Genomic DNA, 27,636 nt, shown 5'->3' with positions numbered 1-27,636 from the left:
ATAAAAAATTTTTCTTTCTTCAAAAATTATGTTTCACCAAGCAATTTTTTATTTTCACAAGGGTAACAGGAGAAATTAGACCCCAATAGTTGCTGCCCAGATTGTCCTGAGTATGCTGGTACCCCACATGTGGGGGTAAACCACTGTTTGGGCGCACGTCAGGGCTTGGAAGGGAGGGAGCACCATTTGACTTTTTGAACGCAAGATTGGCTGGAATCAATGGTGGCGCCATGTTGCGTTTGGAGACCCCTGATGTGCCTAAACAGTGGAAACCCCTCAATTCTAACTCCAACACTAACCCCAACACACCCCTAACCCTAATCCCAACTCTAGCCATAACCCTAATCACAACCCTAACCCCAACACACCCCTAACCACAACCCTAACCCCGACACACCCCTAACCCTAATCCCAACCCTAACCACAACCCTAACCCCAACACACCCCTAACCATAACCCTAACCACAAGCCTAATCTTAACCCTATTTCCAACCCTAGCCCTAATTCCAACCCTAACTCTAATTTCAACCCTAACCCTAAGGCTATGTACACACGTTGCGGATTCGTGTGAAATTTTTCTGCACCATTTTTGAAAAATCCGCAGGTAAAATGCACTGCGTTTTACCTGCAGATTTACCGCAGATTTCCAGCGTTTTTTGTGTGGATTTCACCTGCGGATTCCTGTTGAGGAACAGGTGTAAAACGCTGCGGAATCCGCACAAAAAATTGACATGCTGCGGAAAATACAATGCAGCGTTTCTGCGTGGTATTTTCCGCACCATGGGCACAGCGCATTTGGTTTTCCATAGGTTTACATGGTACTGTAAACCTGATGGAAAACTGCTACGAATCCGCAGCGGCCAATCCGCCGCGGATCAGCAGCCAAATCCGCACCATGTGCACATAGCTTTAGGGTATGTGCCCACGCTGCGGATTCCATTGCGGAATTTTCCGCAGCAGAATTGATAAATCCGCAGTGCAAAACCGCTGCGGTTTTTACTGCGGATTTATCGCGGTTTCTAGTGCGGTTTCCGCTGCGGGTTTACACCTGCAGTTTTCTATTGGAGCAGGTGTAAACCCGCAGCGGAGTCTGCACAAAGAATTGACATGCTGCAGAATATAAACCGCTGTGTTTCCGCGTGGTTTTTTCCGCAGCATGAGCACTGCGGATTTCGTTTCCCATAGGTTTACATTGTACTGTAAACTTATGGGAAACCGCTGCGGACCCGCAGCTGCGGAAACGCTGCGGTTCCGCAGCGAAATCTGCAGCGTGTGCACATACCCTAATTCTAACCCTAATTCTAACCCTAGCCCTAACCCTAACCCTAACCCTAACCCTAGTTCTAACCCTAACCCTAGTGTAAAAATAAAAGTAAATATATTTTCTTTATTTTTATTATTGTCCCTACCTATGGGGGTGATAAAGGGGGGTTCATTTACTATTTTTTTTATATTGATCACTGTGATAGGTTTTATCATCATTGTAAATACACACCTGTACTTTGTATCTCCCCCACCTCATTGTAGATTGTAAGCTCTCACGAGCAGGGTCGTCTTATTTTGTCTTATTTTGCTTTATTACTGTATTGTTAACGTTGTTACCTATGACTGTTGTGTTTGAAACTGTTAAACTGTAAAGCACTGCGGAATATATTGGTGCTATATAAATAAAGATTATTATTATTATCAAAATGTACCTAGAACGAATCTGCCGGCCGGCACATTCGGCGGGCGCACTGCGCATGTGCAGCGCCCCAGAGTCCTGGTCGTTGCAGTAATGTCGCTCTGCCGCTAAGGGGAGTGATGTTACGTCTGACTGCACTAAAGGAGTTCACCTGATCAGGTAACACTCACACTACACTTCACACTCCGGCCACCAGGGGGGTGGTTCTATCTAGTAGGCCACTCCTCACACTCTGGTAAAAACTGGGGGTTGGACAGGAAGACAGGAAGAAGTGATTGGGAAGAGCTAGAGAGAGGACCTGTCAGGGATGGGATCCTGACAGATGCCTAAGAAAGGACAAGAAATGAAGTTTATTGTGCCAAGTGAGAAAAGCAGGAATACAGCAAAGAGGCAATAGAATACCAGAAGGAGTCGTGCTGTAAGATAGAGGCAACATCTTTCTGAGGCGCAAACAGTCGGTGGCCGGAACGCCGAGAAAGTAAGAGACTTTAAGCAATACTTCAAACCACGGCAGGACAGCCAATTATAGGTTGGCTGCCTCACACATATCACCTAAGCAGACAACGGAGGCAGCTGCGGGAGAGGGGCGACTCTAGAGTCCCAGAATAACTCCAGGCCTACCCCGTCATACGGGTGCGTCCTGCCATATCATCTGGGGGACGGAGAGGACGAGCATCAGAGACAGACATAAGCAGTTGTGAGGACTATCCCGGGGTGCTCAGCAGGGAAGGACTACAACACACAGGCGCTAGAAGGTAGACGCTGATTCCCACCTGTGAAGGGGACTCCTGATGTGCCTTCGGACCGGCCGGTCTCAGACAGCCCGGTCAACAGTGCCCTGGATTGGACACCTGAAGCCTTCAGTAAAGAGGTAAAGAGACTGCAACCTGGTGTCCTCGTTATTTACTGCACCGCACCTCCACCACCATCCACATCTATTATTGTACGCCCCTCAGCAGGGTCACGGACCGGGTCTAGCCACCGTGACAACCCCAGAGCAGAGACTCAGAGGCCCGGTACCGGGTACCCCTCGGCCCTGCGGCAGTGGGGGCGCTACAATTTGGCGTCACAAACAGGATCTACTTAAGCCTGAAGAATCAGGTCATGTGTGCCTTGGAACTGTGCTTTATTGTGCTTGGACTGTGACTTATTGCAAAGACTGTGCATTGTTATTGCGCCAAGAGTTCCCGCCACAATTCGCCATCGCCGCGCATGGAGGGAGGAGCCTCAGCTTCGTGGGTGGAACCGGTCAAAAAGAAGCGCGGAACGAGAAAGCGCGGTAAGGTGCCAATCCCGGAAGAGGAACCCCGACCTCCAGCAGGTTAGTGGGAGGAAGGGACAGCCATGTCCGAGTAGGGAGGAGAGGAGGTGGCGGCCACAGCCGTGGACGCAGGGGCAGCTCCAGTCCCCGCAGCGGGTGAAGCCGCGGCCCTAATACCACCACTGGCAGCCCTGGAGCCCGCTGCCCCCATCAGCCAGTTGGACACTGCCGCTACCACAAAGGCCATAATGCCCTTCTCTATGCCATACCTGCCCGGAGCGGCCTGGCTCCCACGATACTCCGGGGAGTCGCATACCTTCGCTGACTTTAAAGAAGGGATCTGCAGCCTGCTCGAGTTCTATCCCCTGACAGAGCCTCAGAAGGTTCATATGATAACCGGCCAACTCTTTGGAGCGGCTCTGAGAGAAATGAAGTCCTGGGCCGCCGCGGATAAGGGAACAGCACAGCAGGTTTTTGCAAAGCTTAAAGCCACCTTCGATACCAGTACAGCTACAGAAATTAAATTGACTTTCTATGGATGTAAACAGAGACCGCAGGATAGCTTACGGGACTATGCCCTTAATCTCCAGGAGGCGATGCGGGCCATTAAGCAGAGTGACCCCGACAGCATGTAGGATGAGGATAAACTCCTGAAGGAGCGGTTCATTGAGGGGCTCCTGTGCAGTCACCAACGGAGCCAATTGTACTTCCTGGCCATGCAAAATCCAGACTTGACTTTTGCGCAATTCAAGGATAAAGCTATCCAGGCATTGCAGGAGCGACAGCCTAGCCGTGCAGCACCTCCCAGGCGTCCCGCTCTCACATACCACCAGGAGGTGGCGTCGGATGTTCCATTCGCCGCCGAGGCCGATGCCCAGAGCCTAGAAGACGACTCCCCTGCAGGACTCCGCCTCCAGATGCAGGAGCTGACCAAGAGCGTTGCTGCCCTGGCCCGGACGGTGCAGTCCCTACAGGAGGCCCCCAAGGAGAAGATCCAGCTGGCCTCCCGACCGGAGGATGTTCCTTGGATGCGACAGAGGAGGACTCCGCCGACCAGAGGCCGGGCCGACGATCGCTTCCATCAGGATGGACGACCCATCTGCCGCCGCTGTCATCAGGTGGGCCACCTTGCAAGGTACTGTCCTTTAAATGAGCAACCCCTGGGGCAAAGGGCCAACCCCCAGGAGTAGGACGGTCAGGCCCACAGCATTGGAGAGCCAAATACATTGGAGGGCGACCAGTTCTTCCTGTAGTGGTTGACGGCATCCCCCTGAATGCTTTGCTGGACACCGGTTCTCAGGTGACGACTATGCCTTACGTGCTTTATAAACGGTATTGGGAGGACACCGATATTACTCGTGGCCCCGATGACGATTTCACCATCATAGCCAGTAATGTTCAGCCATTGCCACAAGTGGGGTATAAAGAGGCCACCATCAAAGTGGGGCGGGTGGAATTGAAAGCCCAAGGAATTGTAATTGTTGATATTGACCGCCGAGAATGTAACCCCATGATGACTATCGGTACTAATGTTATAGAAAATTGTCTTGCAGAAGTTATTGTTTTGTTGCAAAAGGTAGCAGAAACCGCTGGCCACAGTGAACAACGTGCCCTGCAAAAAGAAATCAGAGCTCTGATGCAGAGACAGCAGGTAGAGCTGACTGGTGGTGAGATTGGTCGTGTCACTGTGAGTGATTCAAACCCCATCGCGGTACCCCCCAGGAGCGAGATGTTAATATGGTGTCGGGCAGCCATAGGCCTCAGGGGTAAAGACTACCAGGCCTTGGTAGAACCCGTGTATTCAGACAATAGACCTACTATCCTGACAGCTCGGGGGGTGGTCGACGTCCGCCAGGGGAGGGTGCCCGTACGTGTCCTCAATTGTGGGGAGGAAGAGGTTCACCTCACCAAGTATGCCACGCTCGCCAAACTGTTCGCTGTCAATAATAATGTGATACGGACACCTGAACCCTTGGTCCCGTCAAACGTGGCGGAGGACAACGGTTCTGCAGGGCACACGAAAGATTGGTGTCGGGAATTGCATGTGGGCACTGACTCTACCCCATCCCATCAAAAACAAGGGGCTTACAGGGTGGTTCACGAGTACGAGCGGGTATTTAGCAAACACCCCTTAGATTTTGGACAGGTGAAAGGGATCCAACACCATATCCCCACGGGAGATCACCGGCCCATAAAAGACAGATACCGCCCTGTACCCCCAGCTCATTACCAGTGTGCCAAGGACATGTTGCGGGAAATGAAGGAGGCTGGGGTGGTGAGAGACAGTTGTAGCCCCTGGGCAGCTCCATTAGTCCTGGTTAAAAAGAAGGATGGTACAATGAGGATGTGCGTTGATTATAGACAGTTGAATCGCATTACACATAAGGACGCATACCCACTGCCCAGGATAGAGGAGTCTCTGGCTGCCTTAAAATCTGCTAACTACTTCTCTACCTTAGATCTCACCAGTGGGTACTGGCAGGTTCCCGTGGCGGAGGCGGACAAAGAGAAGACGGCCTTCACGACACCGATGGGTCTCTGCGAATTCAACTACATGCCCTTTGGATTGTGCAATGCCCCGGGGACGTTCCAGAGGATGATGGAGTGCTGTCTGGGACACAAGAACTTTGAAACCGTGCTGCTGTATTTGGATGATATCATTGTCTTCTCTAAGACCTACGAAGACCATTTGAAACACCTGGCTGAGGTGTTTGAAGCCCTGTCCAACTTTGGCTTAAAGGTGAAACCGTCCAAATGTCATCTGCTGAAACCTAAAGTGCAGTACCTGGGCCATGTGGTGAGCGCTAAAGGAGTGGCCCCAGACCCTGACAAGGTCACGGTGATCCAGGATTGGCCGAAGCCCAGCAACCTCCACGAAGTCCGGCAATTCCTCGGGCTGGTAGGCTATTACCGGAGGTTCATTAAGGACTTCACCAAGAAGGCCGCGCCCTTGCAAGACCTGTTGGTGGGGCAATCAAAGAAGACCAAAGGGAAGAACACCCCATTTGATTGGAACGAGGGGCTGGAAGGGTCCTTCACTTGCTTGAAGTCGGCACTGACGGGAGAAGAGGTACTGGCCTACCCCGAATACGACCAACCGTTTGTGCTGTACACGGATGCCAGCAATGTAGGATTGGGAGCCGTGCTGTCCCAGGTCCAGAAGGGCAAGGAGAGGGTAATCGCTTACGCCAGCAGGAAACTTCATCCCACGGAAAGGAACCCTGACAACTACAGTTCCTTTAAGCTGGAATTCCTTGCCATCGTCTGGGCCGTGACAGAGAGGTTCAAACACTACCTGGCCTCAGCGAAATTCACTGTCTTCACGGATAACAATCCGTTAACACATCTGGACACCGCCAAGCTCGGGGCCTTGGAACAGCGGTGGATGGCCCGGCTGTCCAACTACAACTTCACCATCAAGTACCGGGCAGGACACAAGAATGCAAATGCTGATGCCCTGTCTCGAATGCCCAATTTGCCGGAAGCAGAGGAAGACCCGGAGGCACTTGAAGAGGTGGAGCTGCCTGCATTCCATCGCCCCAAAGCCACTCAGAACTCCCATCATGTGAGGAACAGGCACAAGAACCAACCGGATGCCACGCTGAATCCCCTGCCCCATCACGGATGGGCGGAAACTCAGGATGGTGACCCCGCGGTCCGTCGGGTGAAAGAGCTCTTGACGCAGGCAGGGCTGCATCCCGTCCCAGATGATCTACAGGAGACCCAACAGCTGTGGAAGGGGAGAAGCAAACTGTTTATCCATGATGGCAAGCTGTGCCGGAGAAGCATCGACCCACGTACTCACGAATTGGTATGGCAGATAGTGGTGCCAAGGCGAGATGCGCCCATGGTTCTGGGAGCCTACCACGATGGAGCCGGACACTTCGGGTGGAGGAAGCTGGAGAGGCTACTCCGAGGGAGGTTCTATTGGATTGGCATGAAGAGAGCCATTGAGAAGTGGTGTAGAGAGTGCGGTCCGTGTAGCCTACGCAGGAGGGACCGTGGCAGCCAGCGGGCTCCCTTGCAGCCTATCATCACCAAACGGCCGCTCGAACTGGTCGCGCTGGATCATGTGAAGCTGACACCTAGCCGGTCAGGCTATATCTACGCTCTTACCATCGTAGATCACTACTCCAGATTTTTGGTGGTTGTGCCTGTCAAGGATCTAATGGCCAGGACTGCCGCCAAGGCCTTCCAGCAGTACTTTTGTAGGCCCCATGGCTACCCGGAGAATGTACTGACCGATCAGGGACCAGCATTCGAAGCAGCAGTGTTCCAAGAGTTCTGCCAACTGTACGGGTGTAAGAAGATCAGAACCACACCGTACCATCCTCAAACCAATGGAATGTGCGAAAAGATGAACCAAGTGGTGATCGACTTATTGAAGACCTTGCCCGTAGAGGAACGGAACCTGTGGCCGATAAAGTTGCCTGACTTGGTGGATATATACAATCACATCCCAGTAAATTCTACCAACTGCACTCCAGCGTACCTGATGCGAGGAAGGTCTAGCCAGTTACCCGTTGATCTGGACATGGGGGTCCTAGTCCCTGAAGATACCTCGCCGGATGCAGATTGGGATGCAGAAAGGCAGTGAAGGTACCGCAAAGTACAGGAGTGCGTGGAAAGAAGTCTCGCCCAGGCTAGGCAGAAACAAGAAAGGGACTACAACCAGCACGCTCCTGCGATTCCCCTGTCACCTGGTGAGCAAGTACTCAAACGAAAAAGGAGACTACACAAGCTCGATGACCAATGGGAAGCGGAACCATATACCATCCTGCCATCCGATTTCGACAACACGAAGGTCTGTCTCATCAGCAAGGACAGAGGGGAGACCTCGACGGTGATATCCAGGGACCACCTTAAAGCCTGCCCTGATAAGCTGACAGCGAAAGAAATGGATCCAGGAATCTCCCCACCTGAAGAAAAGGAGAAGATGATCCACACTGTCCTTGGTGACTTTCCCCAGTCCTGGACTCAGATAAATCAGGCCATCGTGGTACCCGTTCTAACGTTCCAACAGCCGGACCCACCAGAAACAATGGTGGTACCAGATCATCCGGCCCCGCAGCCTCAGCAAGCTCAGCAGATCCGATCTGAAGACGCCATGCCGACCGTTGAACCGGCAAGTCCTCCCTCTGCTATCGGCTAATCTGTCGTACCCACTGTTGGTAGCTTAAGCCCTGAGAGCTCTAGCCTGCCAGTGCTACCCAGACTCACTAGAAGTGTAGCCAGAAGACAGTGCACTAGACCAGCGGTAGCAAGCATAGCGGGCCCTGTTAGGTCAATAGCGACCACTGCGCTGCGAAGGTCCACACGCAGCACTCAGAATCAAACTCCACTCCGCTACAAAACTTGGAGGTATTAATAAGGGCTGCTATTTAGTTGAAAATGTTTGTGTGCATATCTTCTGTTACAGGTTTTAAAAATGGACAGCGGAGTAATGGACAGTGAATTGCTCCAAAAACTTCTAAAAGGGGACCCCTTTGTTTACCCGGGGTCCCCGCTGTTTCAACCACTGAACTGAGAGTCATAAACTGTGCATGACCTAACCTTTGCAACGTTCAAGAAGTCCTCACCTCCCATAAGGGGAAGCACTGTTATGTCTAATTGTTTATAACCTTTCAAATTGTTGTGTTTTTCCTGTTAACATGTATTGTTGTTCTTGTTTTTCCAGTCCGGGAGTACTGGATTTAACCGGGGGGGAGTGCAGCGCCCCAGAGTCCTGGTCGTTGCAGTAATGTCGCTCTGCCGCTAAGGGGAGTGATGTTACGTCTGACTGCACTAAAGGAGTTCACCTGATCAGGTAACACTCACACTACACTTCACACTCCGGCCACCAGGGGGGGTGGTTCTATCTAGTAGGCCACTCCTCACACTCTGGTAAAAACTGGGGGTTGGACAGGAAGACAGGAAGAAGTGATTGGGAAGAGCTAGAGAGAGGACCTGTCAGGGATGGGATCCTGACAGATGCCTAAGAAAGGACAAGAAACGAAGTTTATTGTGCCGAGTGAGAAAAGCAGGAATACAGCAAAGAGGCAATAGAATACCAGAAGGAGTCGTGCTGTAAGATAGAGGCAACATCTTTCTGAGGCGCAAACAGTCGGTGGCCGGAACGCCGAGAAAGTAAGAGACTTTAAGCAATACTTCAAACCACGGCAGGACAGCCAATTATAGGTTGGCTGCCTCACACATATCACCTAAGCAGACAACGGAGGCAGCTGCGGGAGAGGGGCGACTCTAGAGTCCCAGAATAACTCCAGGCCTACCCCGTCATACGGGTGCGTCCTGCCATATCATCTGGGGGACGGAGAGGACGAGCATCAGAGACAGACAGAAGCAGTTGTGAGGACTATCCCGGGGTGCTCAGCAGGGAAGGACTACAACACACAGGCGCTAGAAGGTAGACGCTGATTCCCACCTGTGAAGGGGACTCCTGATGTGCCTTCGGACCGGCTGGTCTCAGACAGCCCGGTCAACAGTGCCCTGGATTGGACACCTGAAGCCTTCAGTAAAGAGGTAAAGAGACTGCAACCTGGTGTCCTCGTTATTTACTGCACCGCACCTCCACCACCATCCACATCTATTATTGTACGCCCCTCAGCAGGGTCACGGACAGGGTCTAGCCACCGTGACAACCCCAGAGCAGAGACTCAGAGGCCCGGTACCGGGTACCCCTCGGCCCTGCGGCAGTGGGGGCGCTACACATGCGCCCGCCATTTTGGAAGATGGCGGTGCCCATGGAGCAGGCGGATGGACACCGGGAGGCTCGGTAAGTATGAGGGGGGGGGGATCGGAGCATGGGGAAGGATCGGAGCACGGGGGGTGGGATCGGAGCCAATCAGAGCGATCGTAGCCACGAGGGGGTGAAGCCACCCCCCCTGGGCTGAAGTACCACTCCCCCTGTCCCTGCAGATCGGGTGAAATTGGAGTTAACCCTTTCACCCAATCTGCAGGGACGCGATCCCTCCATGACGCCACATAGGCGTCACAGGTCGGATTGGCACCGACTTTCATGACGCCTATGTGGCGTCACAGGTCGGGAAGGGGTTAATCCCGTTGCCAAGCGAGTGTTCCCCAACCCACTCAGGTAGCGTTATCTCACAGGTCCTACAATGACATTCTGTCCGCCTGATGAAGGTCATCGTAGGACTGAAACGTTTCTTTATTTTTGAGTTGCCTGCACAAAGTAAAATTATCTGCTTACAACATTTATCTGAGTGCCAAGTTTTCTACAAGATTTACATGGGATAGGATCCTACTTGGACACCATCCACAGGAGTGTCGTAATTACCAATTTTGTGAATGACCAGTGACATGAAACTGTCTTCTACAGCCTCACCTTAGCAGCAGAGGTTGTCTGTTCCTCACCCAGTTTTTAGCCTTTTACGCAGTGGTTTTAGTTAATGACTTATTTCCTATAAAATGTGTGTCATATGTTAAATATGAAAATGATGATCATTATTGTAAAATTGCAATCTTCCATTTTTTTATTCCTTTTTGTGATATCCAGTTTGCAATCTGCTCCTATATTCAGACTTGACATTTAGGGGTGTGTTCCTTCCAGTAATAAAGGTTGGATGTAATTTTGTGAATCCAAAAAAGCTGCTGCCGTCAAACTAGCACAACTTTAAGCCAGTACTACCTTACTTTTTTGTATACACTGATACAGCACCTGTGTGACCACTCTGCTCTGCCGACAATGCAGGTACTGATGCAGTGCAGGGGTGGACATATCATTTATCCAACCTCTGCAGCTGCACAGGGGTCTGACAAGTAGGGAGGCAAATTTCTACCTCTAAAATAGGTGGAATTGTGCATTATGATGAGATCAACCCTGATCAAACAGCAGCTAGAAGCTGTGTAACATCAGAACTAGCATCACAGCCAGCTATGTACAGCAGTAGCACAGACTTTACAACAACAAATTGGTAATAAATAGTTATTGAAGTATAGTTAGAAAGTTGATACATTTTGCATTTAGAAAGCAATAACATGAAAAATAAACTTTGTGGATAAGGTATAAAGGTGAAAAAATATTTGATGTATCAAAGCTACCTTCTCCATCAGCATTAGTTGTCTCTCCCAAGCATTCATCTGGTACATCCGGTACACATCGTCTATGGCAATTAAAGCGGCAGTCTGTAGAGAATAGACCGGAAGATAAATACATTAATTTACTTTTAGGCCTAGACAGTGCACTCCTTGATGCAAATATGAAAGACATTGATTTACGCCTTCTTTTTACATCTTAACTACAAAAATTAACATATGGGATGCGAAAATCAAATTTATGGCAACTGCAATGTATGAACTCTGCACAATTTATCGTTTCTTTTTATAAATCTAAACATATCACATAAAAACTGAATTATCTGTGTTTTATGCCTTTTAATATTCTATATTTTGTTGATTTTGTTTAGCTTTTAGATTGCTTTTTAGATATATACAGATTGGCTAAGTGCCAGCGGAGGTGCCAAGGAGCTGGTCTGTCTTGGCAAAATATTAAGATAATTGAATCACAAAAGGAAGAAAAAGGCAGCACTCACCAATCTTCAGAGCAGGTAATCCTTTATTGCAAATCAATCTTCACGGCACGGGGGTGTATATACAGAGGAGTGTGATAGCTTAAACGACGGCTGTTTCGCGCCGCTCCGGCGCTTCAACGGGTTTAGTGCACTAAACCCGTTGAAGCGCCGGAGCGGCGCGAAACGGCCGTCATTTAAGCTATCACACTCCTCTGTATATACACCCCCGTGCCGTGAAGATTGATTTGCAATAAAGGATTACCTGCTCTGAAGATTGGTGAGTGCTGCCTTTTTCTTCCTTTTGTGATTCATGTCAGCATTTTTTCCGGATCGAGCACCCGAGATGTCGGCCAGCTGATGCCGATTAGCCGGCGTGTTGACAGTGCGAACATTTGGTGGTGCGGTCAGCTGTTTTCCTCACAGTTGTTATTAAGATAATTGAACTACGCAGCTAAATGCATTTTTGCCCTAGGCGAGAGAAGCCTACCAGTGGTTTTTGTGAATCACAACAAGGACTAAAGGGAACTGGCAGGAGCAAAATTACTAGATATTCTAGTGTCATACAGAAAAATTAAAATCCATAAAGACATCTCCAGAAAAGGGAGAAGAGCTGATACTTCAACCTCCATTGCAGTAGGCCTTCACATTGAACATATGAGATTAATTAGATCTAAGAACAGACGGACTAATTAAAACAAGGGAAAGGTGAGAGAGAGCTATCACTCCCATTTCCATTGAAGTTGGGGTCTCCTGCTGTGACCAGATAATTACAGCAGGGAAGTTTGCTGGGAAACAGACACAAGGTCTGAGATCCGTATGTTCAAGAGGCAGAGAAGTGGAAAATCTAACATATTCAGAGGTAACTCTTTTTCTCTTCAAAGAAAAATTGGACAACTGCAGTTAGATACTCTGTCCAGATATGATTATTGGGGTTTGCATCTATCCAATATTTATGAGAGATATATTTTCAGCATTGTAGCGTAGGAACAAACATAAGGCCATGCTAACCCCTCCAACATAATAATGGTCCGATGGATGGTGATACCCAGGTCATGTTTAATCTCTATAAAAAGATTAAATCGCAGTAGCAAACATGATGACAATATCTACCAGCTGGGACCTGCAGGGGTGAAGGTATGCTGTAAGTTGGGGATCTTATTAAATTCTGAAAGACCTAGCATTGAGCTACTAAAAATGAAAGTTTTGGTCTCTGTCTTTGAGCATTCAGGAAGACATAGTTCACTGTGAGAGTGCCCCATTTTCCCAATCAGAGCCCTTCCCTCCATAATGAAAAAATTTAATAGCGCCGTTCCTCTTGCTCTGTAAACCGCACCCCTGAAGCCATACGCTACCTGTAACCTGTGTCAAATTGGCCTGTATAAATGACTGGTGGTGGCAGCTAGTAGTGGTTTCTTTTTTTGCTATTTTAGAGTTGGCAGTAACCATACCGGGCTAAATATTCCATGCGTTGGAATCGGATGTGTATACAATATACCATATGCAAACTGGTGGCAATGTTGGGATCTGCTTGACCGTTCCCCGGCTGTTATCTGTGACATCCAGTTTCTCAAAATTTCACTTGTAAGATGGGAAAACTTTTGTGCACATGACATTTTTCTCATGTGGGTCCCTTCCAAATCTTGCCTAAAAAGTGCTAATTTTAAGCACTTAAAATAATGAACATATACATTTCTGAGCGTCTTTTAACCACTTCAGGTTTTCAAAGTCGCAGAGCAGTTAAAAAAAAGTGACCCAACCATTCTTTAGGAAATTGCTGAAGATGCTCTATGATTTACAATACAAGTCAATGGGAAGGCTCAATAGATGCCCGGAAGATGCCCAGGCGTCTTTTTGAGGGTTTTGCCAGCTTCAAAATCTATGATTATATTTTAGTGTTAAATGAAGTTAAAAAAAAAGTGCATAAACAAAAAATCTGGAAAAAATATGCCTCCAAAATGGTAGAAAAACACTCAAAAAATGTTTCTATCACAAACATTAAACAGCACATGGAAAATTATCAAGAAGAAAAGCTAAAAAAAGAAGAAAAAAAACTAGCGCTTCCTGAAACGGTTTCCTCATGAAAACTTCGTCAATTTCGCCCAACTGGAAAAAGACGTCGGCTACACACACCATTAGCAATCGCAAAAGAAAATGGTAAAAAAAAAAATCTGCTACTAAAATCAAAGGAACTGATTCCATTGTTCTCTGTTCAAAATCTTCTGTTTTGTGTCCTGAGAAATTTCTGATTAAGAATCAGAACTATCTATTGGACACTCCAAAAATGTCATCCCCCAAAAAACTAAAATTAAAATTGAGGCAAAGTAATCAAAACATTTTTACCCAAAAAAGTAAGACGGTAGCGCCTAAAAGTTAAAAATCACATTTTATGGAGTAGACAGGAGATTCTTCAGGGTTATGTACACAAGTAAGGAGCAGCAAACAAGAGCATCGGGACTTTTCATGCTGTAGATAGGCATTTAAAGGGAACCTGTCATGTCCCCAAAATGCTATTAATCTGCAGATATAGGGTTTATCATAAGGTTAATAGCGTTCCAATGCTGTCTTGCCAATAGACTGAAATCCTGGCTACTGGGAGGAAATTAACTTTATTCTTCCTAGGAGCCGCCAGCTTTCAGTTATAGAGGCATGCACGGAGCAAGCATAGTCACTGCCCCAGCACTTTGATTGACAGTTCGCTCGGCCGCTCAGTGTGTGCCCTTTAATGTTGACTGGCTTCAAGTTGCAATGATCCAGAAAAGACCAGTGCATGCTACAATAATTGTAACATAAAGCAATTGTAACGTCATAGATCTCTGTACAGAGTTTTTTCTTTTTCTCACATAGAGGATAAAAATTCATCTCAGATGTTAAATCTCAGCCGTCTATGAAACATATAACAGTCTGTGGTCGGCTTCATAAAAAATAGGCACTGATCGCCCATTATGATTTGTCAGATGTTTGCAAAAATAATGCTAAATCTATAATTTGATGTGATCAATCAAAAGTGTAATAACACACATTTACCTTTGCACTGCATGCCCTGCCTGAACAGCCCCTTAAGAAGACGTCGGCAGTGCTGACAAATTGTGGGACGTGTGTATGTGTGGACTTGGAAAGTGTGGGGGACCTTTACTCTGTTCATGTCCTGCCAATCTTTCCATATAGGTCGCCCACTGAAGGAGGGGACACGAGATTTCTTTGTGGTACCCTGTCAAAATGATATAAGAGAAAAAAAAAGATTTTTTTCTAAGTAAATGTATCATGACAACAAACCTTATATGTGCATCAACGCAAACATTGCAAAATAGCATCTATTTTACGTTGTGTTTTTCCTGCCAAGACATACCGTACATTTTTGGTGCAGAAATGTCCGCTGCAAATAGTTATCCTCTTCTTAACCCATTACTTGCCAAATTAGCAATTTTAATTATTTTTTTATTTAATGACAGATTTTTAATGATTTGGGTCCTAATGAATCAGAAACATAATTTGCTAAATTTTTTCAAGTACGGATTTTTCCCAATATTCAATTAAAAATGACAATGACATAATTTCCTATTTTGTAAACATTCATTTTACAAACACAACACAAAAAATTGGACCTAATTATAGAAATTATAAAATCTTAGTTGCTAGAAGCTAAAGATTAGGCATCCCAAAAAAAGGACATTGGTAGATAATGGGTTAAAAGAATTACTTTTTTGATCCAGTAGCATAAAAAGCATAAAAATTAGTTGGACACAACAGCACAAAAATTTTAGACGACAGTGAAGAAATATCCACTGCGCTCCCAGGGCAACATGTTTCAGACCTGCATGGTCCTTTGTCAAAGAAAAAGGCTGGAAAAATAAAAAAAAAACCTCCAGTGTTTCCTGAAGTGGTTGCATCTTGAAAACCTCGTCAAGTTAACCCACCTGGAAAAGACATCGTGTGCACACTCCCCTAACAATCCCAAAAGAAAATGGTAAAATAATCTGCTACTAAAATCAGAGGAACTGATTCCTCTGTTCTCTCTTCAACTTCCTATTTCTTGTCCTGAGAAATTTCCGATTAAGTATCAGAACTATTTATTGGACATTCCTAAAATGTGATCCCCCAAAAAACTAAAACAGATCATGCAGGTCTGAAACATGTTGCCTGGGAGCAATTCTTCTAAGATGATGTGAGTGCCGGCTATTGTTTGGACTGTTGCTGTTACTGGATTATTTTGTTGTGCACTTATACAGGTGAGCAGATTGCTCCTTTTTCATAAATAGTTAACTGCACATACCCTTATTGTGGTTTTCTTGTTACATTCACAAATAATAAAATTAACAGGTGCCCCCTGAAAAGAAACTGGAGGCGAAACGCGCGTCGGGGTGAGGGAACGCTTTTTTAAAGTTTAGGAAAAGCCATTAACATGAATAGCGGTTATTAGTGTTTAACTTATCTTTTTAGGTAACCTAATGTTAATAGGATGGGTGCCTTTGAGCAAGTGCATGGAAGAGGCTGTTCACACCCTGTCTTTCTAAATGGTTAGCGGCTGCTGTGACCTAGAGATAATATTTACCACGTTCTGTCAAGTTTTATGCTTTATGCAGGAGCAGCATAATTAGTGGCAAAGACTGTTAGCCATACCTCCCAACCGTCCCGATTTCAGTGGGACAGTCCCGCTTTGGCACCGGGGTCCCGCTGTCCCGCTTCGGGCATTTAAAATCCCGAATTTGCGGCCGCCGGTGAAGCCCCGCCCACTTCCGGGACGTAGAGAGAGCCCGATTTCCTCCAGGTCACACAGACACTTATGTGGAGCACTTCACCAGTTACAGCACTGACACAGCAGCTCTCTATGGTGGCTGCCGCTCTACCCCGCGCTCTCTATGGTGTGTGGGAGGACCGGGCGGAGGAGATTGACAGGCGGGCGTGTCGCCAGCAGTGGGCAGCACAGAGCACTGTCGTCGCATATTGCCGAAGGCTCATCTGTCAGTGTGGAGTGTCCGGGAGACTATGCTGCTCGGAGTCAGGTAGACATGTATGCCGCCTTCTCTGCCATGTGTCCCGCTGCGGGTGACTACGCCCGGACCTGACATGTCCTCTCCGGGCAGCCATGAGCCGTGCACCACCCAGTGTGTGAAGCGGGGAAGCAGGCTAACTAAGGGTGTGGAGCAGGGATGTGCCAGATGTGCCATGGCCGTGTGTGATGTGGCACTGCTGCCCACGCTGAGGAACATTATACATCGCCTGTCAATTGGGTTTTACCGCGGCCATAAAACAGCCCCATGTAAAAGTTCCTGTAAAGCTCTGACCTCTGTATATAACCGCTTGTGGGTTTTTACCATGGAGTCCTGCAAGTAGGGAAGGTCATGGCCGGGATGTGGCTACATGGTCGCTGCTCTCTGACCCATCTCCAGCCGCTGGTGAACATCACAAGAGCTGTGTTCACCTGGTGAGAAGTTGCAGTAAAATAGAATTTGTGCCATCATTTTGGCGAATTTTGCAACTTGTGAACACATCCAAAGATTAGTGACACAGGTGAACACACCATTAGCTTGTGTCACCGTAGTGCAGTTCTGGCCCAATTTTCCATAATTATGGCCCCAATTCTGGAAAAGTTTGGAAAACTACAAGACTAAGGCTGTATAATGCTGATTCGGGTGACATGACCACTAGATCCCACCACCAGAAACATTTGTGTGGCTTATCTGCCCACTTACAGAGTGTTCACCCGTGACCTCCATTAAACTTATAGGGGCAAGCAGGGCCGGCTCCAGGTTTTTGAGGGCCCCGGGCGAAAGAGTCTCAGTGGGCCCCCCCCCCCCTTTAACACATACCACGATTCATGATGCCCAGATACAGCAGAGAAATATAGGTATAGTACAATGCCAGATTTCACTTCTTACATGAGTGAAAGCTATTGTAAATTCTGCAGTGTATATATACGGAACAGGAGGAGTGGTACTGTGCGTTGTATATATACAGGAGGAGTGGTACTGTGCGTTGTGTATATATACAGGAGGAGTGGTACTGTACAGTGTATATATACAGGAGGAGTGATGGTACTGTGCAGTGCATACCTCCCAACCGTCCCGATTTCAGCGTGACAGTCCCGCTTTGGCACCGGGGTCCCGCTGTCCCGCTTCGGGCATTTAAAATCCCGAATTTGCGACCGCCGGTGAAGCCCCGCCCACTTCCGGGACGTAGAGAGAGCCCGATTAGTACCCGCTGTTCGTTCCGTTCCCTGGGACTGCGTTGTAGCCACGCCCCCTTGAGTTGCCTCACCGCCCGCCTCCGGCTTCCTCCTCAACTATAGACGTGGGCGGACTCTGAGGACAGAGCGGCAGCACCCGGACTGGTTTCTGGCACGGGGGCAGATTTGTGAGACACTCCGTGTCTGTGTGACCGCGGGAGCAGCGAGCGGATCTCCAGACTGTAAGTGAATGTATGTGTCTCTCCCCCTCTCCATGCAGCGCTGCCCTGCTGCGGTTACAGCAGAGACTCTGACAGCATAGGAGGACTGACAAACTAAACTTTGTCTCCCCATGGTGCGCGCACCCCGCTCCCACTCTCCCCCTGGTACCCATCCATCGGATTCTCCACCAACCTGGTGCAGCACCCCTTACATTCTATGGGGGCTGCCACCTGCCTGCGTTACATTCTATGGGGGCTGCCACCTGCCTGCGTTACATTCTATGGGGGCTGCCACCTGCCTGCGTTACATTCTATGGGGGCTGCCACCTGCCTGCGTTACATTCTATGGGGGCTGTGCAGCATTATATTCTATGGGGCTGTGCTGCATTATATTCTATGGGGCTGTGCTGCATTATATTCTATGGGGCTGTGCTGCATTATATTCTATGGGGCTGTGCTGCATTATATTCTATGGGGCTGTGCTGCATTATATTCTATGGGGGCTGTGCTGCATTATATTCTATGGGGCTGTGCTGCATTATATTCTATGGGGCTGTGCTGCATTATATTCTATGGGGCTGTGCTGCATTATATTCTATGGGGCTGTGCTGCATTATATTCTATGGGGCTGTGCTGCATTATATTCTATGGGGGCTGTGCTGTATTACATTCTATGGGGGCTGTGCTGTATTACATTCTATGGGGGCTGTGCTGTATTACATTCTATGGGGGCTGTGCTGTATTACATTCTATGGGGACTGAGCTGTAATGCTGGATACAGCAGTCAGCGGCGCAGCTGGATGACACCATTCAGCGCCGTGGGAGTGGAAGCTGCCGGCTGCTGCGAGGGAGCGCGGTGAAAGGTGTTTGTGTGTACTGATGGAGAAGGCAATGATGGGGGTGGGGTAACCATGTGTGGCCATTATACTGCACCCAGCATTGTGTGGGGCCATTATACTGTACCCAGCATTGTGTGGCCATTATACTATACCCAGCATCGTGTGGGGCCATTATACTGTACAAAGCATCATGTGGCGCCATTATACTGTATGGACCATCACGTGGGGTAAGTATACTGTACGCAGCATCATGTGGGGCCATTATACAGTATGGAGCATAATGTGGCCAATGGCCATTGTACAGTATGGAGCGTCGTGTGTGGCCATATTTTTTTGTTCATAATTATTGTTAACGAAACATTGTGATCAGAAGTGCTAAATGGGTGGGGTTGGGGCGTGGCTAGTTGTGAAATGGGTGTGGCCTAAAATTTGCCGCGGCGCGCTACGCGCGCCGCTGACTTTGTCCCTCTTTCCCTTCCCCTAAAGTTGGGAGGTATGCTGTTAGCCTATGTACACACAGAGTTTTTAGAGTCATTTTTGAAGTAGTAACTGAGCAGAAGCTCAGTAGTAACTCTCCAAGATCCTGCTCAAAGTCTTAGAAAGCCTCAAAAACTTTGAGTTTCTGCTCCAAAAATTAAACAAAAAGACTTTGTGTGCACAAAGCCTATGAAAGTTTTCTCTGGCTTTAAGGTATGGTTTCCTATCCGTCCTTACTACTAGTTATTATGCATAGAACCATAATGCAGCCATGAGTATGACCCCTTAGTATGCAAAAACGAAAGCCTAAATTCTCTGGTTATCCAGTGGGCCAGTCCAACCCTGGTTATATGTTATAGCTGTGATGGCCATTATATGGCACATTTTACCTGCGGCTCTGAGTTATGTCCTCCCAGGTCCTCCAGACTGCCTCCGGTTGGTAACGTCACAGCTCTTTGTTTAGTGATGGAACTTGCTCCTGTAAATGATCTGCTGGAAAGATGACTTCTTTTTACCCCCCTGCAATTGTTAGGTATCTTAAAAGCACATCTCTTGTGATAATTAAGACCACAGCCTGAAAAAAATTTGAAGGTAAAAATAAAAAATCACAAATAAACTATCAATCATATTAATAATATTTATTTTAATAAAACTAAGAAATAGCATTTCTGTCCTTTAGCTTGCAACGTTTCACTTTCAGACCTCAAATTTCTGAGCAACCATAACCCTTATGTAATCTCTGACCTCATCTAATCATTGAAGAACTAATCATGGTTGCACACACATTTTTATAAAAATATAAACAGATCTTTGTTTCCGGTGTCAGATAGACAAGGCTTCCTTGGAACCATAGGAGAAAAGGTCTTCTATATACAAGATACAGAGCATGTGTATGTTCTTTTGAAGAATAACTATTTTAAAAAAAAGTCATTACCTTCCAAATAGTTAAGTTATTAATTGTTTTAATACATTTCATTACCTTATTTTGCTTCCTTTTCTCCTAAACGATATGCTGCAGCATTACTTCAATGCGCAGTTTACACTCCTTTAGAAGCTCCTTTCAACTGCTGCTCATCAGAATCCTGTACATTATATTTAAACTATCTCTGTATGTTAAAGGGGTTTTCTGGGACTTTAACACTGATGACCTGTTCTTAAAATAGGTCATCAATGTCTGATCAGTGGAGGTGCGACATCCGACATTCCTGCTGATCTGCTGTTTCCTGTGTCGGCAGCGGCTGGAGGAGCTCATTTACGGAGCTGCACAGCACAGCTCTGTCCAGGGCCGGACTGGCCATCGGGCACTTCTGGCAAATGCCAGAAGGGCCGGTGCCAGTAGTGGGCCGCTCGATCCGCCTCCCTCACCCCCTCGCCGTCGCATTCAGCTATACCGGCGTATAGATGCCGGTACAGTTGAATGCAATGATGGAGGAGAGAGCGTCTACAGACGCTCCCTCTCCCATCATTCCCCGCTCTGCCTCTGACACTGCGGGTGCGCGATGACGTCATATCATCGCGCACCTGCTGTGTCCCGGGCAGACTGCAGCTGCTGAGACAGGAGCAGGAACCAGGAAGCAACGCTGGCAAGAGGAGAGGTGAGGAGAGTGTTTTTTTTTTTTTACTGGACTGTGGGCCATTCTAGGGGGGGTGGAGGAAGAGAAGAGATGCGGGCTGTGCTCTGTGCTGTATACTACTGTGTGGGCTGTGCTATATATAGTACTCTGTGGGCTGTGCTGTATATAGTGCTTTGTGGGCTGTGCTGTATATATTACTCTGTGGGCTGTGCTGTATATATAGTTCTCTGTGGGCTGTGCTGTATATAGTACTCTGTGGGCTGTGCTGTATATAGTGCTCTGTGGGCTGTGCTGTATATATTGCTCTGTGGGCTGTGCTGTATATAGTACTCTGTGGGCTGTGCTGTATATATTGCTCTGTGGGCTGTGCTGTATATATTGCTCTGTGGGCTGTGCTGTATATATTGCTCTGTGCGCTGTGCTGTATATATTGCTCTGTGGGCTGTGCTGTATATATTGCTCTGTGGGCTGTGCTGTATATAGTGCTCTGTGGGCTGTGCTGTATATAGTGCTCTGTGGGCTGTGCTGTATATAGTGCTCTGTGGGCTGTGCTGTATATAGTGCTCTGTGGGCTGTGCTACTGTTTGGTCTGTGCTGTATACTTCTACGTGGGCTGTGCTGTATACTACTATGTGGTCTGTGCTGTATACTACTGCGTGGTCTGTGCTGTATACTACTGCGTGGGCTGTGCTGTATACTGCTGTGTGGGCTGTGTTATCTACTACACGTGCTGTGCTATATTATGCAGGCTGTGCTATATACTATACGGTTTGTGCTATATACTATGCGGGCTTTGCTATATACTATGGGGAGTATATTATATTCTATGGGGGAGGCCATGTTATGTACTATGTGGCTGTGTTATATACTATTGTGGGGGTATATTATATTCTATGGGGGAGGCTGTGTTATATACTATGGGGGGCTGCATTATATTCTATGGGGGGCTATATTATATATTATGGGGAGGTGGGCTGTATTATATTCTGTGGGGGGTTACATTATACTCTGTGGGGTGGCTGCATTATACTCTGGGGTGGCTGCATTATACTATATGTGGGCTGCATTATACTGTATCGAGGACTATGGGGAATACGTTATACTATATGAAGAACTATGGGGTGCATTATACTATGGGAAGTGAATTGTAGTACATGGATGCCTATGGCGGTGCATTATACTATATGGAGTACTATGAGGAGTGTATTATACTATGTGGAGGACTGAGCAGTGTATTTTAATATGGAGGACTATAGGAAGTGTATTATACTATATGGAGGACTGTGGAGCACATTATAATATATGGAGGACTATGGGGTGTATTTTACTAAACAAGTAAATTGCTGCATATTCAGATTGTTTTTGCTGGAACAAAAATCATTGTTCTCAGCAGCACATCGCCGGTGTAAACTGTAGATGTGCTGCTGATAACATGATACTCTATGGTGATCTGTTAGTGATCTATTAGTGATCGTTCTGTCCCATCATTATTCCTCAGTTGGTGGAAAGAGTCCGGGAAACAAGCGTTGAACAACTTCCGTATTGTCGATCAAACTCATTTAGCGGCCTGAACTCAGCGCACGTGAATACAACAGAAATGCTTTTGTGTGATGTGCAATATGTTAGCATTTGGGGCCCCATTTTAAACTTTACCTAGGGCCCCACTTTGCCTAAAACCGGCCCTGCCTACAAGTGTACAAAGATATTATACAGTCACCATGTGACAAGTGGGCCTGTGTAACTTCAAATGCCAGGGCTGAATTTTAGTCCCAGTCCAGCCCTGGCTCCGTCAATTGTATAGTGGCTGCGGATGGCTGCTGCACATCTGACCCTATTCAAATCAATAGAAGGCAGATGTGTGCAGTACTTAGTCACTAATCTGAGTGACTGAGTTGTGCTGTGCAGCTCCGTAAATGAGCTCTTCCTGCTGCAGTCAACACAGGAAACAGCTGATCAGCGGGGGTACCGGGTATCGCACCACCACCGATTAAAATTAACTGATTATCCTTAGGATAGGTCATCAATGTCTAAAGTTCTGGACCACCTCTCTAATTCTCCTGTCTGAGTACAAAGGTGGGGAACAGAGAGAGATTCAGAGAGAAAAAGTCCTTGCTAAGCAGCAATTAAAAGGAGCTTGTAAAGGAGCACGAACTAGACATTGAATTAGCAATGAAGCATAGTTTTTGGGAGAGATGGAAGTCAAATAATGTAATGAAGTATATTATAAAAAGTCATAACTTTGCAGTGCCTGGAGGATAAATAAAGTAAAAAAAAAGTTTAGTTACTCTTTAAACATGTATATTGTATAGAGTACTATGTGGGGCCATTATACTGCATGAAACACTGTGGGGCCATTATACTGTATGGAGCACCATTTGGAGTCATTTTACAGTATGAAGCACCATGTGGGGCCATTATACTGTATGGAGCATTATGTGGGGCCATTATACTGTACAGAGCACTATGCGGGGCCATAATACTGTATGGAGCACTATGTGGGGCCATTATACTGTATGGAGCACTATGTGGGGCCTTTATACTGTATAGAGCACTATGTGGGGCCTATTATACTGTATGGAGCATTAAGTAGTGTTCATTACACTGTATGTAGGACTATGTGGGGCCATTATACTGTATGGAGCACCATTTGGAGCCATTTTACTGTATGAAGCACCATGTGGGGCCATTATACTGTATGGAGCACTATGTGGGGCCATTATACTGTATAGAGCACTATGTGGGACCTATTATACTGTATGGATGACTATGTGGGGCTCATTACACTGTATGGAGCAGTTTGTTGGGCCCATTACATGGTATGGATGACTATCTGGGGCCATTATACTATATGGAGGACTGTTTATGACCATTATACTATATGGAGTGGAGGGCTGTGTGGGGATTACAGCTGGAGAATCATACTGTGATGGGGTCATAATTCTTTGTTGGGGGATTAAGGGAGGGGGTACAGTAGGGTCATCATACTGTGCTTGTGGAGGAATTCAATGTGGAGGTATCATACTATGTTTGGGGGCACTTTTGTTTGCATCATACTTTATTATCTGCTATATTCAAGTTTTTTATCCTGCGTTATTGCATATTTAAATTAGGCCATTGGGTGATATTTTTTTTTTACTGCTCTCTTGCATAACATAATATATCAAGAATTATTCCAATATAATTCCAAAAGGTTATAGTTTTATTTGATAAGGAAAAACTTCATATTGTGGATATTTTATTTAGCAAATATCAAGGTTGGCCCACGACTTTGTCCAAGCTTTTCATTTTGTCCCTCTGCATATTTGAGTTTGGCCTTAAGGGTTACTCTCATCATGATAAAGGGTTACAGTTGCATAGTTGTTTGTTTTTACAACCTCTTTGTAATTTTACCTTTGATTAAAAATTCTCTCCATTCAAAAAAACAGACCTCCACTGCAATCGGTGGCCAGTATCTTAGGCTTGGAGTTCAGTGCTATACTTTGTTCCCTGATGTATGATGTTTTTTCACTGCTGGAATGTAGTTGTGCAGTTTATTTACTGGTATTATATACCCAAGTTAGAGAAGGACAATTTGAGACTTTATTTTTGTGTGGATTTTTTTGTACTAATGATTTTTCTCTGGGAAGTGTGTGTGGGGGGCAGGGAGGTGGAAGTTATTTGAATTTTTGTCTCCGGAATTCAGAAAAGCTAAAATCATCCCTGGAAGGAGAGATATGATTTTTTATAAATTACCTTGGCATTTTAGGCCTTGTCTCACCAAGCCAAACAACATTTCTCCACAATAGTCACAAAATGCTGGAGATTTGTAAGTGTGAACTAGAAGGATGTGAGGTCGGATCGAGAAATCGAGGGACACAGACGCTGTATAAAAAGAAAACAATGGTGACAGACAGTTAATCACTTGGTAAAATGTTAGGCAATTTACAAATGTAAATTCTTAAAATTCAGCACATGGTGATTGAGTCAATGCTGATAAAGCTCAAAGTATAAGACTAAACATGGCCTCAGTCATGTGTTTTCCTTGCCACCTCAGCGCATCATCATGTGAAGGCTTAGCATTCAGTCTGCAGCACTGAAATCCCTTACCCACTTCCTCCTGCTTCCCTTCTCTCAGTGTTAGAGATAGCAGCATGGAGGGGAGGGGGTTATATGCAGATCTCTGTGGAAGTGGGAAAAATGACCAACAGTCTCAAGGAGGACAGAGAAAACAGACTATAGATAAGGAAGACCACAGATAAAAAGTTAATAACTGCAGGATAGAACCAGTATTAATTTATAAGCTAATGAATATAGACATACACTGGATACACACTGTATTACTGAGAGGGACACTGCCCACAAGAGAAAAATCAAAAACTTAAAGACTGCAGGATGAAAGTTAGTGCTATTCTCTTTACGAAACGTAACCATGTAACAGTATGACACGGACAGTTTGTAAATGTGAGTTATAACATGAGTGAGTATCATTATTCAGCCTGTGGACCATGGGAGTATCATTATTCAGCCTGTGGACCATGTGAGCACCATTCTTCAGGATGTGAACTATGTGAGCATCATTATTCAGCCTGTGGACCATGTGAGCACCTTTCTTCAGCCTGTGGACCATGTGAGCACCATTCTTCATCCTTTGGACTATGTGAGCACCATTCTTCAGCCTATGGACCATGTGAGCACCATTCTTCAGCCTGTGGACCATGTGAGTACCATTCTTCAGGATGTGACCCGTTTTCAACTGCTTTCACCCTAGACTACTTGACTCCTTTTCCGACTACTCCATGTTACTACTACTTACCTTGTCTTAGGACATATGACACCCAACTTTGGCTTGATTTAATCCTGATTAATTAATGATACTGCATTCTTTAACCATCGGAGCACCATTACAGTTCTTCTGACTACAACAAATTACCTGCATTTTTTAATAACCAGTATATGTGTCATGGCTCGATTTTGGGACTCGTTCCAGTGACCTTTTGCTATGTGGTCTGTTTTCCTCTCTGAGCCAAAATCCAATTAGTCTCTGTCCAAATGATGGCCTTTTTGCCCTTGCTTTCCTTTTCTTGGTTTGCTTCACTTTAGTTGTTTTCCATTTTCTCTTTTGGTTCTGTCCTATGATATGTTGAGATGGGCTTTAAATAATTGCCTCTCACTGACTTTCGTTGCTGGCTATACTTCTATGTAGATGGTGTTATGAGTTCCAGCTCTTCAACTAAGGATTACCTTGCTTGATTAACCCCAGTTGCCTTTCCTGCGCTCTGACTGTGAGTCCTCCTTCCTTTCCTTTCTTTTACATTTGGGGGTCTGGGAGGTTTTTCACTTAGTCAGTTTATTTTTTGGTTCTCTGTATGTTTCCCTGTCTATGCTGTGTGAACGTCTTTAGTTTCTTACCCTGGGTTCTCATATCTCCCTGCACATTCTCCTTTTCCTAAGTAGGATTTGTATTGTAGCCTCCACTCTAGTACCACAGGAGGTATGAGAAACTCCTTGATGGCCTGTTAAGGAACTAGGCCCAAGGAGGAGTTTTTAGTTGTGTGTTTAGGGGTTTTCCTAGTCTGCACAGGGACGATTTGGGTGCACGCACGGTGTCCATCATTTAAGTCCCTTCCTTCTGCCATTATCTTTGTGAGTGTGTGAACACGTTCATAATATTATGGTTGTTAACTGGTTGACAGGAACAGTACAGACCTCATATATTAATGTAAGGGGGATGAGTGAGTGAGAAGATACGTACAGTAATGGCTAAACTGAGTGTCTGCAAGTGAACATCGCCATCTGCCGACCAAAGATAAGAAAGGAGATGGCAGAGAGAACTACATTAGTAGGAACTGAAGAGCGAAGTACATGTTCCCTGAGGGAAGAGATCTGAGGAGAGGCCAGATCAGGTGGCGCAGTTGATAATTATAAAAGGCCTGGGAATGTCAAGAAGGGGAGGAGTCGGTGCCTAGACCTATGGTCCTTTGAGTAGCGTAGTGTTATGATCCGGTGACTTTGGAGCCGCATGAACTTTCTCTGGAGTAGGTGGAAACTGTACTGACCGCAAAACCTGAACTAACACCGCAACTAGAAGTAGCCGTGGGGTGTGCCTAACAAACCCTAGACACCTCGACACAGCCGGAGGACTAAATACCCCTATAGATGGAAATGGGAATACTACCTTACCTCAGAGCAGAACCCCAAAGGATAGGCAGCCCCCCACGAATATTGACTGTGAGTAGGAGAGGAAAGACACACGCAGGCAGAAAACAGGATTCAGCAAAAGAGGCCACTCTAGCTAAATAGGGAAAGATAGGACAGAATACTAAGCGGTCAGTATTAAAACCCTTCCAAAAATATCCACAGCAGATAATACAAAAAGTTCCATAATCTAACTAAAGACATGGAATGTATATCTGCCACTCCAGAAAATCCAACAAGACTGAGAAAATACTGACACAATCTAAGCTGGACAAAAAAAAACACTGAATAGCACAGAATTATTAAGCACACAGCATGTGTGCCACAGAAACCAAAACCAGACACTTATCTTTGCTGATTTGGCAGAAGGCAGAAGGAACCAAACCAGGACCAAAACCTCCCAACAACCATGGACAACTGGCAAGGACTAATGAATCCTGCACGCCTAAATACCCCAGTCAGAACTGCAATCAGCAGATACACCTGACCAGGACTGCAACTCAGGGACAACTGCATTACCACCTACAACCACCGGAGGGAGCCCAAAAGCAGAATTCACAACAGTACCCCCCCCCCCTTGAGGAGGGGTCATCGAACCCTCACCAGAGCCCCCAGGCCGATCAGGACGAGCCAGATGAAAAGCATGAACCAAATCAGCAGCATGGACATCAGAGGCAAAAACCCAAGAATTATCCTCCTGGCCATAACCCTTCCA

General features: G+C 46.5%; 1 protein-coding gene across 1 annotated transcript in view; it reads right to left on the bottom strand.

Moving 5' to 3' along the window:
* Positions 1-27,636, bottom strand: part of LOC143806696 (serine/threonine-protein kinase D3-like) — a 133,637-nt gene that overhangs the window by 45,528 nt on the left and 60,473 nt on the right. The window contains exons 4-7 of the mRNA XM_077287504.1: positions 24,480-24,608; positions 19,563-19,747; positions 14,498-14,681; positions 11,004-11,087 (exon numbers count right to left, since the gene is read on the bottom strand). Of these exons, the coding sequence (XP_077143619.1) occupies positions 11,004-11,087; positions 14,498-14,681; positions 19,563-19,747; positions 24,480-24,608 (582 nt within the window). The remainder of the gene's footprint in view (positions 1-11,003; positions 11,088-14,497; positions 14,682-19,562; positions 19,748-24,479; positions 24,609-27,636) is intronic.

Source organism: Ranitomeya variabilis, chromosome 2 (genome assembly GCF_051348905.1).
Source record: "Ranitomeya variabilis isolate aRanVar5 chromosome 2, aRanVar5.hap1, whole genome shotgun sequence".
NCBI classification, from domain to species: Eukaryota; Metazoa; Chordata; class Amphibia; order Anura; family Dendrobatidae; genus Ranitomeya; species Ranitomeya variabilis.
The sequence above is the reverse complement of the archived record's forward strand: the minus strand, read 5'-3'. Positions and strand labels throughout refer to the sequence as shown.